A 16,255-nucleotide genomic window follows, 5' to 3' on the forward strand; every position below is an offset into this window, starting at 1 on the left:
GAACATATAAAGCTTCAAGAAAACAAAACAAAAAGCATAGTATTGTTGGTGTAACATCAGGGATATTAGAAAAGAACAGATAAACATACATAAAATGTAGGGAAATGTTTGCAATATATAAAGTAAAAAAAATCAAGTTGCAAAATAATGTTTACAATATATTTCCAATTTTTAAAAAATTATGAAATGTATATCTATGCACTGAAAAGATATAGAAGTGTGTCACATTATTACTTTATCTGTGAGGAATGGGGTCATGGTGACTTTCACTTTATACTTTCTGTATTTTGGTATTCTGAAATTTTTACAGTTATTGTTTTACTTTTGTAATTTTTTAAAAAAGGAAAAATTGACTTAAAAATCTGAAGTAATTTGACATGCAGAAATAGGGAGAAATGCATTTTAGGCTGAGTTCAAAGAACAAGCAAATGAATATCGATGGAAGAGTGTTGGTGGCTTCTGGGAACAGTGTGGAGTACAGGACATCGGGGGAGATGAGTTCCATCATTAGGTGAGGTGATATTTTGTTTTTTTTGTTTTTTTGTTTTTTTTAAAAAGATGACCGGTAAGGGGATCTCAACCCTTGGCTTGGTGTTGTCAGCACCACGCTCTCCCCAGTGAGCCAACCGGCCATCCCTATATAGGATCCGAACCCATGGCCTTGGTGTTATCAGCACCACACTCTCCCGAGAGAACCACGGGCCGGCCTAGGTGAGGTGATATTTTGGAGAGGAATAAATGCTAATCTGAAATGCCTTGCTTTCAGTTACCGGTGGAGGTTAAATTGTCCATTTTTAACTTGTGGTTCCAGTAAGATTCTCCTGAGAAGATGGCATTTGAGGCAAGCTTTGAAGAATGGTTAAGATATAAACTGGTGAAAAAGGACAGAGGGGAGAAAGAGTGGTCTGTGTTGGAGGAATCACACATCGTTCAGTTTGCTCAGAGATAGGCCGAAGAAGATAGACTGGACTCATACATTCAGTGTCTTTAAAAGTCCCGGGGAAGAGTTAGAACAGTTTCTAATCCATGAGGACTTCCTGAGTGATTTTGCAGAGAGTTATTATTAGAAGGACTTGACTTTAAGATGGTGTTTCTTTCCAGCCCCTTATCAGATAAGTCATCCCACCTCCTGAAGCAGAGTAAGTGAGGGGAAGGGGAGGCCAAAGTGTTCCCTAGTGGGGCTCCCTCCCAGAAAAGGATGCCCTTGGCTTCAGGAAATGTGCTCCCCAGCCAGCAGTGCCACTTCTGGGTACCGTATGGCCGAAGGCTACAGCTCAGAAGTACAGAGGAAAAGCAGGTCATGCAGTTGTATCTACAGACTGTTACATGTTCAGAACGCACAACACCATGCCATATTCTGTTTACACATGTGTACATATGTAGCCAGAGTATGAAAACTTGACCTGGATAAGCACCGAGTTTGTAAGAGAGTGACTTTGGGAAGAAAGGAGGGAACTGGACCAGGGAATTGGACCAGCTGGAGCTGTGCTGTGTTAATTCCCTGAAAAAGGAAAAGAGCTTAAGCAATTGCGGCAAAATGTTAATGTTTGTTAGTTATGGGGGGGAAGGAATGTGGGTCTGTAATTTAGGAGAGAGGCTGAGGCTAGAGCCGAGATTGGCAGTTGCAATTACTGTGTGGTCAACTCTACTTTTTTAGAACTAAATCTGGGTGTTAATAGCCACAGTTAGTGGGCCAGAAGCTCTCTGTTACTTTCTAGCAGCGGCGATGGTTTTTGTATGGATCCGTCCACATTTTGTATGGATTCTTGCATTTCCCTCGGGGTGAATGGTAGAGATGTTGGCAGTAGCTGATGGGGTAGATCAGGCAGACTTGAGCTGGGGTGAGACTTTCCCTTTGCAAAGGGGATGGGGAGAAATGAAGAATGCCGTGAGACTTCTCGGTGTTTCCTGGGTCTGCTGCTTTCTGGGGCAATGAGGATGCATACTCATCCACTAAGGGCTCCACATTCAGCGCTGAGATGGTCGGTTATGATCTGTTGAGTTTTTAAATTTTTTTCATATGTTCAAGTGTTATGCACGTGAACATTCTGAATTTCATGCACCAAAAAAAACCTTTTAATTTTCCCCCCATATTGTTTAGTCCTTTTTTGTTTGTTTTATAAAATTGCATGAATGTTTTGGTTGACTATAAATTGTCTTTACTTTTTAGGGGCAGGTAATAATTTCATGAAATAACTCTAACAGTATTTAAAACAACTATAAAAATAGTTTTTTTCCCTCTAAAACACATTTCTTTGTTTAGCACATACATACACAAAGGAGATGGAATTTAGAGGGAAAGCAGTTTTTATAGTCAAATGAACAGGAAACCCTCTGGAGTCCTATACATCTATCTTGTGCTGCTCCAAACTGACATGTGTACTGGATTCTGCTGTCTTGATTTAATTCTGTGCCTGGAGCTTGCAATCCACCCTTTCTCAGTTACCTTCAGTGGCGTAGCTTTGGAGTATCAATCAAAGAGTTATGGCCATATCTCAGCCTCTTAAAGTTCAGATCTTTCATCAGCAAAACTTTGAGCAAATCTCACATCTCTTCTAAATTAGAAATGTGACCTTGACTTCAATCCCTGAATTAATGTTGTACAGGGAAAGAAAACACCGTGTAATGTTCAAATAAGGTGGAAACTGAAATGATAGAAATGAAAAATGCTATGATGTTTCTAGGTAGGCTCTCTTTTCACAGATGAATCACTTAGAATTTGGTTAACCCACAGATAACAGCAGCAGTGACAAAAGTGACCCAAAGCTAATAGAAGTTTTTCTGTCACAGAAAAGATCAGGGTAGGCAGTCTGGGCTGCTATACCAGCTCCTTAATCATCAGGGGCTCTATGCTGCCTGCTAGTCTGGAACGGTTGCACAAGCCCCAGCTGTCACATCTGTATCCCAGCCAGAGGCAAAGAGGAGGCAGGGCATACCTGCTTTTCAAGAGCCTTCCTGGAAATCACATACAACACTTCTGTTTGCATCTCATTAGTAACCTTGGTCACACGGCCATACCTAGCTGTAAGAGAAGCTGAGATATTTTCTGATGCAACATGGTCTCCCTCAAATAGAAACATGAGTTGCTAATCCACTGCCAGCAGGATGTAGTCCAAGAGGTTTTCCTTCTTGACACAGACACAGAATTGAGTTAATGCCAAGTCATCCGTGTCACCATCTCCAATTCCATTTTGATAGCATCTGCAGGTAGCCTGCCAGGGTTCAGAAGATCAGACCTTTGACTTCTCCACACACACATGATTAGGATCATCTTCTAAATCAGCCAACTGACCAGCCCACCCTTAAGTTCTTATGTATATCAAAGATCATTTTTTTTAAAAGTTTAGGACATGTCCAAAAGTAAGAATGGTTTTATAAATCATGACTCATTCTTTTAGTGAAATATTATGTGATAAAATATTATCTTGAAAAATGTTAATGTTGTGAGGAAATGCTCCACATTAGGTTAATTGGGAAGATCAGGATACAAAATTGTCTTTAGCTCATGACATCCATTATGTGGAAGATAAAGCATATAGGTGTGGAATGCTATCTTTGTGGGGACAGCCCCAAACTGCCCTTCAGGAACCTCTCTCAGAAATTTGCAAGCCAGATCGGCATAATGAAACCTTGTTTTTGATGCATATATTTTGCCAGTATAATAAACATAATAAAAGATTTATATACACTTAGTATTTTCCAGTGTTATACAAAAATGATCATATTTTTAACATCCAGGCAGTTGTAACAAACTTTAGTCTCAGTTCCCTCTGGACTTAGGGATGGGGTAGAGGTGGGGAGATTGGGACGTGAAAATGACTCCTGATTCTTTGTTACTTTTTCTCTATAAGATTTGTTTACCTGGACATCTCAAGGACATCATTCCTCCATCAACAGTAAAGTGATAACCTGGAGCATAGATTACAGTGAAAATGGTTAAAGGGGCCTGATTTGTTTTCTTCCTTACATCACATTTTCCAATAATATATAACATTGATAATAATATATTAATTTCATAGACTGAAGTTATTTTGGAAATAAGCCACAGAAAAAATATTCTCATTCCTCCTTTTCAAAGCTATCATCTGTAGTTTGAGTTTTTAACAAATGTAAAAATGAACTGCCAGCCTTTCCATGTGTCTTCATTGGTCCTGTTAAACGTAATCCTTTTAACATCCAGGACCACTGAACAGGGAGTGGGGCTGGTCTCATGCTAGTGCCTGTGTCAGACATTCTGGAAGGACACAGGAAAAGCAAGACAGTGCAGACTGTTCTTGCCTTCACGCCCAAAATGGACCACCTACACCAGCGGAGAAAGCTAAGAAGAGCCATTTCAGCTGCCACGTAGAACACTAGACCCAAAACATGTTACCTAGGGAGCCGAAGTTCTGAAGCAGCTCTCTAACCTTTCCCCGCATCACTGACTCTTACCCGCCCTCGCTGATCTGCCCCACATGTTCTCCTGGGCTCTGTCCTCAGCTCTGTGAGCCTGTCAGCTCGCGCCTTGGACAGCCCTTTGGGGTCATGCCCTACATCCTTACCGAGGATGGAGACTCTGTGTTCCCTCCAGGGCAGTGAAGGCCACAGGCACAGTCCCTGAAAGGATGAGTATATTGCTTGTAGAACGATATGCCCTGAGCGAAGGTGTTTGTAGCTAAAAAGAAGAATTTTCTAGTGTTCTACAAAATAAAAGAAATGGTCAACCCTCTTTACTTTATTTCTTTTTCACGTTCCATTTTTCCTTTCTAGCTCCAAGTCAGTGGGAATGGGTCACAGGATCAGTGAGAGGAGCACTAAAACTGTTTTTCTTCATCCTTCAGACTGTGACTGTTTTGTGACTCTCGGTACAAATTCAGTGGCTGATAACGCTGGGATCTTGCTCTGTGGGAACTGCCTGTGCCATTTGTGCCAATACTGAGCTGAATGAGGGCCAGGCATGAATAATTGTTGAACTGATCTGCTTGTGACAAACTGGTAGGACTAGACATGACCACAATACTGGCAGGTTCATCTTTTCCCTTCCCAGAGGTCGAGTCTTTGCCAGTGACTCTTGAGTGTTTTAACGGAAACCCAGAGCAAGAAGTACATTTTATATCACAACTGTGTGTGTGTGCAAAAACCAAATCAAAATTTTAATACTACTTTGTCTTGTTATGCGTTATGCATCCTAGTATTTTCTATCCTTTTTTTTTTTTTAATTGCAGGTTGCAACTCAGTAAATTGATATAATGACACACTAGTGGGTCTCCACCTTTGGTTCAAAAATCTGTGCTCTGCCTGCTTGTATCGAGTCAATATATTGTACAGTCTTACAATTTTCAAGTTTAAAATATTTTCCTTCTGTCTGCCTTAATTTCATCTATAATCTAAGTTGTCATTACCAGGAATGCCAGTATATTTACTTTGTTTTCAAATTCAATAATTATGTTTCTTTTGCTGATTTGCATTAGTGGTCCCAGAAATAGTTATTACAGGTTTTTTGATGCAGTTTTTGCTGAGAAGCTTTAAAATAGAATACATTTACCTCTTAGTATTTATACTTTTTTCCTCCTTGGATTCGTTTCCATAGACTGTGCAATAAAACATACCATATTTTATCTTTCCATTCTTTTAGGTTAAGGCATGTTAGTAGCTCAGCCTATTAGAATTCACTTTTGTTTTTGGTTAACTTCCTGGTGTCTCGTTTTCAGGAACTGCAAGAGAACAGCTCTGACCCCGTGTAATCAACCAAAATCCCAGGCCTCTAGCCAGGACTCGGGGATACCACTGTTTGCTAAAAACTGAAGGGTTAAAGCCCTGGCCATAACCATGACATTGTACAAATGTTCAAGCTTCCTACAAGAAGATGGGAACTATTTGGAAAATGGATTCATGAATTTAATTCAGTTCGATTTTTATAAGGGAGCTAAAAATAACATGGATAATTTAATTTTCATCTAAACACTACATTTTCAAAATTAAATTTCACTTTGGTCAAAATCATCTTACAAAACAAGATGATTAATGATGGTTCCAAACCATGTGAACCATTGTCTGTAAGTCACTCACTCTCGGGAGGAAGGAAGTGCTGGTTCCTGACACCAAAGCACATCAAATTGGCCTTATTGGTATTTTCAAAGTTTTCATTACCACCAAAAATTGTCCAGATGTATCTGTGTTCTCTTTACACTGCTTCTCTTTCCCTTTTTCCAAACAAATCCCCAGTAGCTTTCTAATGCTTTCGGCACCACCACCAATCTTCCCCTAATACGTTTATACATGGCCATCAGCAAAAAGAGAAGTAGGAAGGTCACATGCTGATATTGATATTGGGGTTTTTACTGGTTTCTTCTTTCTTTAGGTCTCTTCATATGTGTCCAGTTGATTCTGTATATTCTTGGAAATTGACCCTGAGACACTTAATAAAACCAAAGAGGATTATAGATTAAATAGACAAATCCTAAAGAGCAGAAAGGATTTAGTTTTTGGTAAAATTTCATAGACTTAAAATGAGTTAAATCCTCAAAATTAGCATGTTCTAAATCAAGCCCTGCCCCCCCCCCCTTTTTTAAGCTGTAGTAATAACATTGAGCTTTCCTTATAGTTAATTGAATGACTCATCCTGGTTTACTGTCCTTGTAGTCACTTGGGAAAATAATTAAAATCCTCAAAGACTAGCCCACCTTGAGCTCAAGTGTGGAATTCATGCAGTTCTGTGCCTTTGAACTCATCTTTTCCTGAGTTTGTCTGCAGACAGCTGAATAGACATGTTTACATAGGGCAGTAAAAGACAGTTTGAAGAGTCTAGTTTTCATTTCCCTTAGCATTGTTCGGGAATTATAGCCCACAGTGTTTCAGAATGAAGCCTAGTTGAGCATATACCTTGCTTCTTCCTGTACAAATGTCTTATTTTTATTTCTGATTTGTTATGAGAATGTGAAGTGCAGACTCAATGAAAGCTACAATTTTATTTCTCCCTCTGTTTACAAGAAATTCTTCTGAGGATTAAGTTAGCCAAATCTAGCCAGTGCGGACATATTTCTTATCTCAAACCACGTTGAGCTAAGCTGGTTGCAAGGACTCCTGTGAAACCTCTAACAGTCCATAAATTCAAGTTCATGTCCAAAAGTAATGCAGAACTCAATATGTTGGATATTTGATATATATGTTTGTTGCATTGTCATGGAGAAAAAAAATTATTGCCATTAAAAAGTGGCTATGAAATTTGACAGTTCTAATTTATTTTATTTTCTGAGTACACTTAGAATTAAGGATTCCCTTAGTGACATAGCAAGGTGGAAATTCAATTTGCAATTCTGGTGACAACATTCAGGTATTTCAAGTAACCAGAAACTCCAGGAAACATTATCTCGGTGCCTCAGTTTAACTCTATCTCAGAGTCCAAGAAGTGATTTCTCCAGTGTAAAAGCAAATGTGAGAATTTCAGATCTAAAGCAGTTGTTGCATGTGATGGTAATGGAAAGTGCAGTTTGGAAAAGAAAGCCCTGGCTAGAGGGTTGGATTCATTCATTCCCCCAACCGGTGATGGGAGCAACAAAGCCTGGCCGGAGGAGGCTGGGAAGGCAAGTCTTGGGGTCTAACCGCTCAGCTGGGAGGTGGTGAAATATCTCCCAGTCCCAAGGAGGCCAGATTGCAGTGTGAGTGTTCTGCGCCTGTGTGGCCTGTTTCTGCTTGGTGTCAGATACCAAATCCAGGTGGGGCTGATCCTTGGAGCTTCCTCTCTCTGAGATCTTTGTTCAATAGAATATGCCCTGCCTCTGCCCCAGGACTCATCACTGTTGACACACAGACCAAGAACTAGGAGAGCAGGTGACTTGTAATCTCTAAATGAATGGCTCTATGGGAGGAAACAGGCTTCTGAATTCAGTGAAGGAAGGGAGAAAAGGAGGGAGGGAGGGAGAGATGGAGGAAGGACAGAAGGTCATAAAGGGTAGGACTCCAGGTTACATACTTTCTGTTACCACGGCAGGGTCATATTGCAATTAGAAAACAAGTCTGGACACACTTACCTATCAGTTCAGGAAAATAATTTAGAGCCACTTTTTATATACTGAAATATTGTCGAAGTGCAAAATGTTAACATTTTCATTGAAAGCAGAACTGACTAAGCAATTCAACTAGAGAAATGGTGCACAGTTACTTGATAAACTGACAAGGCAGTGTGAAGTAGGGACATTGGCATAGACTGCAGTCGGGTGGGCCTTGGTTTCAGTCCAAGCTCTATGGCTTAATAGCCATAGACTATTGGGGGGAAATGACTTAAACCCTCTAATCTTTAGCATCATAACCTGCAAGTAGAGGAGAAAGATACCTCACAGGTGTTAAAGGGTAAAATGAGACAGAGTAGCCTAGTCCATTGCCTGGCACTTAGGAAATGTTGAGTGAAGGTTAGCTTCAGCCCCTCTCCCTGTGCCTCAGTCTCCTGGAGTAGCATATTGCCCACCATGTGCATTTGGCAGGAGGGCTGACAGCCACCGTCACTGAGGGTTTTCCTATTGATCCCTCCCTTCTTCCCTGTGGTGTTAATTCAGTACTCACTTGATCACTGCTTTTCATTTCTGGAAACTGCCATGTTGTAGTGTACACACTGTTGACACAACACATCCAAACAGAGCTGTGTGAATTTTTACTGTGATAATTATATTTCAGGATCTTATGGTGCATAGCGTTATGATTACTAACGTAATCTTGTGCAATTGCTTAGTCCAGGATGTAGTGCATTCATAAGATTTCCAGAGAGAGTATCTAGAAAGTACAAGACTCCTTAGTCTTGCTTGAACTAGAGGCTGTCTCAATATCAGCACTGTTGACGTTTTGGGTGGGAAATTCTTTGCGGTTTTTTTTTTTTCAGCGGGGGGGAGAGGATTTGGCTGTCCTGTGCATTATAGGATGTTTTGTAATATTCCTGCTAGATGCCAGTTACAGCAACCAAAAATGTCTCAAGACATTACTAAATGTCCCGGGGGCAGTGGGGGGAGTGCGGGGGTGGCCAGAATCACCTCTGGTGGAAAATGACCGAACTACACTTACAATTTGTGATTCCGTGGAAATGGGTTCAGTAAATGGACTAAAGCATGAGAACATCCAGAAGTAAATGTGAAATAGAATTGAATTGAAATTTACCTGCATACAGGTGAATAAATAAAACATTTCAAGTACCAAAGAGAATTTGAGAAAGAAAAAGTGAAAAAGGAAAGGTGTGCACACTAACTGAAGACTTTGACACATAGATGATTGCTCAAATGCCAGGCAAGGTAGTAGAAGTTCAGTAATTGTCGAAGTCAAATAAGAACTGAAGTTTGTTCCTAAATTCTGTGATGTATGTGTTTAATCAAAACTGCTTTTGAGTGGAATGCCAAGTTGCAGAGAGCATGTACTATAGTGGGGAGAACTCTGGGCTGGGCATCAGAGGGACCTGGGATACCACAATGGCTCAGTGTTGTTATCTCAAGAAGGTAACTTGCCTGTGCCCAGGAGCCAGGGGAGGTTAGAGTTCCCGCAAAGCTCTAGAATTTTTTCCCTAAAGTTCCTAAAAGTTCCAGCTCTAGAATTTTAAGAACACATATTTTAGAGGGCCTCCCTATGAAGTGATAATGTTAATGCTCTTTTCTTTTTTTTATGTTAGCAGATTAGGGATTACTTTAAAATCTGAATTCTGATTGTCACTCCAACTTTCTTGTATGTATACAGCAGGTTGGGGATGTGATAGAATAATTTGAGATACAGAGTTCATCTCTGTCCCTCACTGAAGATTGTATAGATAACCTGTGTGCCTGCAGTAGTGTTTGGTTGTTCTGGTGGTGGTGTTGTCATTGTTATTGTTTCTGTTTAATTTTGCAACAGAACTCTGGGCGCCTAGTGGATCCTCATGGAAAGCCAGCTGCCTGGTTTTCCATTATTGCTTTTTACTCTGCATCTAAACCCACGGCTCTGTTTCCTGTGCAGGTTGCTAACAATATTTGTCCAAATAGCCAGTCCCTTCCCAACTCAGACCCACTGACCCTTCCTTTCTGAGATGATTATGGGTTCTGAAGTTTGAATCAAGCCATGCTTCAGAATCACTATCTAATAACTTCTGTGCTTACATAGTAAGAGTATCAGTCAGCTTTTCCTGTTTTCATTCATGCTGTTAAGTTGAATAGCTGTAACAAAAAGGAAAGGGGTTGCCAAGACAAATAACTGCTGTGGCATGTGCAAACATTTATTACAAGCCTTACTATATGCAGCTTTCAGAAATCTACCTTACAATGTAATCTACATCACGTTCTTTTCAGGAAAGCTAAATTATAGTAAGTAGACTTGCTTCATGACTCAGTCTGTATTAAGTTCAACATTAAAGAATCTTTTAGCCTGTATCTCTTTTAAAATTGATTAAGAGCAGCAAATAAGATAAAGGAATAAATTGCCTATTTCAGGTCCCTAGGATAACTTAACTTACAAGTTTTATATGTTGACAGTTCCCAGGAAGTACCTAGGAAATGGAACCTGGCAAGAAGAGTGGCTTGGAACTGGGTCTTCATTAGGCCCCTGAGATACTAAGGCACAGATGCACAGCACTCCACAGTGTCCATTTCCAAGTTAGTAGTTATTGGTGACACCTTATTAAAGTGGTCTTTACTTTTGTGATTACTGATTACACATCAGTATACCTTTGTCATGCTCTTTGTTTTCTTTGGCAGCCTGATATTTGAAAACAAACAATATAACAGTGATTACATGGAGTATTTCAAAACAGCTTTCAAAATATGAGAATCTGGCACTTCCTCCTGTTTTCTTCACGTTATTTGTCTCTCTATTTCCTTTGCATTTGGAAGCCATAGGTCCTGGACCTTTCTGGCTGCATCCTGTTTCCTTCTCCTAACTGAAGTTCTCTTTGTTACTACCTTTTTCTTTAAAAAAATTACCAATTTGTCCTTTAAAATATGAAATTAAACTTAGCTAGCCTGTGTAGACATTTGAGATGACCACGTCTTTATCAGATATGATGTTTATTAAATCCATTTGGGTATTGTAAGAAAAAAAGAGAAGTATGATAGGGAGTACTGAGAACATATTTTTAATTCTATTTCATTCTACTTTGTGTGTCTATCTCCATTTAATTGTGGCCTTTACTTTAGATTGTCGTTGGCTCCTGAGTCCTGCTCTGTTAATTCATTCACTTATATGTGCCCAGTCCTGTAAGGCATGGTTCCTGCCCTCCAAGGGGGGATGGCACAGCAGTTTACTTAGCATGCTGCATGCAGCGATGGACGCAGGCTGGGGAAGGAGCCTGCGATGGTTGCAGGCTGGGGAAGGAGCCCTCTTGCCATCCCCCAGGTCCTATTTCTCTGCTTGAACAAATGCTGTTTGTCCTTGAGAGCATGACTCCATCGTCACCTTTCCCCATGCCTCACAGGCAGACTCCATCCCTCCCAGTGTGCTCTCTAGTAATAGCAGATCGTCTCTCCCCAATTTCCCTGCAGCCCTTGAGGGTAGTGACCCTAAGGCTAGGCTTGTACCACTGAGAAAAATGCCTGGACATAGCAGGAATTCAACAAATGAGTTGAATTCTAGCAAGTTCTATTGAATATGATTTCTAGCAAGAGGGAGAATTGTTCTTTTGGTAACCATGATGCCAACCATTTTTGTGAGCTCTCACTATGCACCAAAAAAACCCAGTAATTTGGTACTTTACATGTATTATTTCTCTTAATCCTCCCAACAAGTCCAATGAAGACATTGAGACTCAGGTTAAATAACTCACCAAAGTTGCACAGCTGGGGAAGGATTCAGGATCCCGTCTGTGATACTAACCCACAGGACAGTTACTTTTGTAATCAAGTACGTTGCCTCACCGTCCATCTTTCCCCCACTGACAGTCCATTCTGTAATGACATTTGTCAGAAGTCAACTGAATTATTCCTCTACTGGGGTCCACTATGCCACCAACATGATAAAGTTAACATTTGCTTTATCAGGGGTACCACTAAGATAAAGATTGTTACTGTAAACAATCATCTCTGGTTTTGACCACTACTAATTCAATCACAAGAATTGTCCCAAATACTCTATAAAAAGGAATGTCTTTCACCTCTTTAAGTTGTTCTACTACAAAGTTTGGTCAAAGAAAATATAATAAAAGATAAAATGGCATTCCAAACTGAGTATTTTTTAATTCATCAAAAGCTTGTCAGCAGTCATAAAAAACATTTATATCCTCTGGCCTCATAACCTCCCCCTCAGGAATTTATTCCAAGAATATAATTTGAAAGAGTTTTAAGCTTATGTACACAGCTATTTTCAATGTAGCATTATTTATATTGGAAAGAACCCAAATGTTCAATAACAGAAAATTTTTATAAATCTTGGTACATCAACTTAGCAAAATGATAAGCTTCAACTCATAGTCATAAATTTTGAAAATTTGTAGTACAGCAGGTAAACTGATCATTTTAAAGTAAAAGAGCAGACTACAAAATCCTACCTATCCTATAAAAATTATATAGGCATATGAAGTACTAAAAGGGAAACCATGAAGAATTAGAATTGATTGATGTATTAAGAGTTTGAAATTACGTCATGAAAATTTATCATTTTATTTCCTTCACTTCTTGTTAAATGTATATATTCAGTGAATACAAGGGACAGATATTTTCATCTGTTCACACTTTAAATGTTTTTTATTTCTACCTCAGGAAATTTTTTTACTGCAAATTTCTATTCCATAAATTACAGCCTTGGTTGTACTGTCAACAGATAGTGCATCTTTCATAAATACTTATTGTGACATTGGTAGTAGTCTTTTACTAAAGCGGTGTACTTCCTCAATTTTAATAGACTTTTATCTCACCTGGGGATCTTGTTAAAATGCTGATTCTGATTCAGTAGGTTTTATGGGAGGCCCAAGATTGCCTTCCTAATAAACTCCCAGCTGATGCTGCTACTGTTGGCCTGTGGGTCACACCTTGAATAGCAAGGTCCTACAGCTACCCTGTGTGTATGGAGATGTTACTGACCCAGTGTCCAGCATTATCTTGGAAGGTGATGTTAGATATTCTCTGCTACTGCTACTCTTGCTACAGGAAACATCTCCAGCAATTTGGGGGTTGTGGGGAGGCAGGAGAAGTGAGTATCCTCTTTGATTCTGGGATAAAGTCTGAAGTCTGATGATCAACATCTTTACGCCACTCAACTAAATTGAATTTTGTCAATCAACAGAGATGACCAGGTGACACTAAAATAAATGATTCTAAATATAAAGAATAAGAAAAGATCTTCTATCATTATCATGCTGTTACTGTCATTTGGTTACAGTTTCGAACCTGATTACAAAGTTGCAAATCCCATTTGTGTTAATACAGAAAAGCTTTGTTTTGAGTTAGAATTCTAGAAGAAAAATCTTGGCTGTGGGAATGGATTCTTCAGGCCTGGTAATATGAAACAAGGTAGGAAGCTGTCTTTTTAGGGCATACAATGAAGTAGAACGTTTTCTTTGAGGATGGGGAATTCCCTTTGCCTTTGCATAAGAACAAGCTGCAGTGGTGTGTAGTAACCTAGCAGCAGTGAGGAATTTAAGCTCTTCTTTGAGCTTGAATTATAAGAATGATTGCCAAAATCTATTAACTTTTTTTAGAAGATAATAGCATATTTCCAACTTAATTTCCCACAGTGACGGAAGCTGGCTTTGGTGCTGATATTGGAATGGAGAAGTTTTTCAACATCAAGTGCCGAGCTTCTGGCTTGGTACCCAATGTGGTTGTGTTGGTGGCAACCGTGCGAGCTCTGAAGATGCATGGGGGTGGCCCAAGTGTAAGTTCCCATTCTTCTTTCCTAGGGAAAAAAAATTTTAATTAAGATAATTGAGCATTTGAAACATTTATGCCTGCTTAATTACTATAGTTTTCTAGAATGTCTCCTTTCTAAAACCTTTTTTTACAGATCACCACCATAGGACATTTTGGGTTTAGTAAGTTCAAGTGAACAGCAACACCCGCAAAGTTATTTCTAAGCAGTATTTTGGAAAGGAGCACAACGTAATCATTTTTTGATCTTCAGATGCATATCTGATACTCAGGCCAACTTTTTATAACCACATGGTAATGGGATAGAGGTTCTTGTTCGTAAACGAAGAACGTAAGGATTAGAGTGATTTCTTTGATGGCTGAGGTTTCTCAATGTTTGTACAGATAGTTTTTCAGTTCACTGATGTTGCATCTCATCAGATTTCATCCAAAATGATTTTCCTTCTGTTTCTGTTTATTTTGATTTTTGCCTCATAATTCTGTTATGGCACTGGATTGTCTCTAAGAGAGCTTTGCTTGGAACACAAACTATTTTAACAGTCTGAAAGACTTTTCTTATTTACCTGTCTTGATATGTATAGAATTTACAGACATCTGAAAGGGGATATTTTGCTTTCCATAGAAGAGGCATGTGAGGGTTTTTGTTTTCATTTTAGGAATTTGCAAGTGGAGAATAAGAAATTTTATACTGGTTAATCATTTCAAAATAAAATCATATGAAGGTTTTTTTTATCATTATAATATTGACATATGAGACAAACAGCGAAATCTGATTTCTTTTTTGTGTGTGTGTGTGTGACCAGTAAGGGGATCGCAGCCCTCGGCATGGTGTGGTCTGCACCACGCACAACCAGTGAGCGCACCGGCCATCCCTATATAGGATCAGAACCCGCGGCCTCGGCAATACCAGCACCGCACTCTCCCGAGTGAGCCACGGGGCTGCCCAAATCTGATTTCTTAATTGGTATACTGTGTACATAAAAGTCATATAATCAGTGATTATACTATTACATAGTAAAACAGATGAAACTCTAATGTGCATTGTTTGATCATCTCAGCAGTTCTTTGTCTTGGAAAAGGCAGACATTGGACATTATTCTGTTTGTTTTTGTTTGTTTGTTGGTGGCTGGCTAATACAGGGATCAAACCCTGGACTTTGGTGTTATCAGCACCAGTAGACATTATTCGTATACCGTTTAACAGCTGAGGAAACTGAGGTTTGGTGGGTTTAGGGAATGTGGACAGTCACCAGGCCAGCAGCAAGCCAGATCTTAAATGGAGAACTTCAGATCCAAATCTCTTTCTCTGTCCACTGTGCAGAACTGAATATTAATGAAGGGTAAAAATGTTCTAAATCTCAAATCTACTCGTAATACCATACACCTGAGCACTTCATTTTTTCCTCATGTTTCATCATCATTTCAAATGCAAAATTGATATAATACATCTTTTAAGGTAGTAAATCCTAAAGAATTCTAATTTTGCTCCAAACACCAGTTTTTGCTACGGTTCCTGGACTTTAGATTTTGAATCTGTATACCACCTTCCACTTTCAACAAAACTGTTTCTGCCTATGTAAAATGCATTTGAAATTCTCTCATCCGGTCCTGAAAAATATAAAATCAAAGGGCTTTTAAGAAAGGGCTTAGGGATTATCCAGTCTGGTCCAATCTTTAGAGGAAATCTCTGAGGCACAGGGAGATTCAGTGGCTTGGTGATATCACACATCTGTTTCGGGGACTAATCAGACCTAAAATCGAGGTCTCTTGACTTTCAGTCCTGTGTTTGTCCTGGTCTCTATTCTGTAAAAGTTTTCTACATAATTTATGATTCTATTTCATTTCATCCTAATGTCTGTGCTCTGTTTTAGGATGCTTGCATTTTTTTCCCACGCTAATCCTTTGTGTCTCTTGCACTCCCACTGAAGTCAGGTTCTAGGCCAGTGATGATTATAACAAGGCTCAGGGTTAGAAGGCACAGATATGAGTGGAGGATAGTGAAAGGGAATGATCAGGAAGCCCCATGAAGCGAAGCATCCCTGTCCTAGGCTCGGTCAGCAGTGCCTTATGCATCATATTATTTTATGAATGTCTGTGTGTCTCCCTACTCGATTCTGAATCCGTGAGATTAGGGACTATGTCTTATTAATTGGTATGTCTGACATAGTCTTTAGCCAGGAAATGTTTTCAATAATGAATAATAAGTGAGCTTTCATCTTCTTAATCCTATATTCCATATTAACTGTCTCAGTGTCATTCCTTCCTACTTGAACAGCTCTGTGGTAATGTTTTTGATTCATTACAATTTCTACTTCCTTTTGTTATCATTATACAAATAACCATGGCTGCCTCTTATGTTTATTCAGCTTGCTTTTTTCCATAATGTGTGTAGTGGAAAATTCTGTGACCTTTGAACTTGTCCATTTTAGCCCCCCAGTCATCTTAAATTTCATGTCCTCTCTTCCAAAGTGCACC

The 16,255-nt window shown here is 39.4% G+C and overlaps 1 protein-coding gene across 1 annotated transcript in view; it reads left to right on the forward strand.

The window, feature by feature from the left end:
* The window catches only part of MTHFD1L (methylenetetrahydrofolate dehydrogenase (NADP+ dependent) 1 like), a 182,248-nt gene that overhangs the window by 93,796 nt on the left and 72,197 nt on the right, over positions 1 to 16,255 (forward strand). The window contains exon 22 of the mRNA XM_063098373.1: positions 13,649 to 13,788. Within this exon, the coding sequence (XP_062954443.1) occupies positions 13,649 to 13,788 (140 nt within the window). The remainder of the gene's footprint in view (positions 1 to 13,648; positions 13,789 to 16,255) is intronic.

The sequence above is a fragment of the Cynocephalus volans genome, chromosome 5, assembly GCF_027409185.1.
Source record: "Cynocephalus volans isolate mCynVol1 chromosome 5, mCynVol1.pri, whole genome shotgun sequence".
In the NCBI taxonomy this organism is placed as follows: domain Eukaryota; kingdom Metazoa; phylum Chordata; class Mammalia; order Dermoptera; family Cynocephalidae; genus Cynocephalus; species Cynocephalus volans.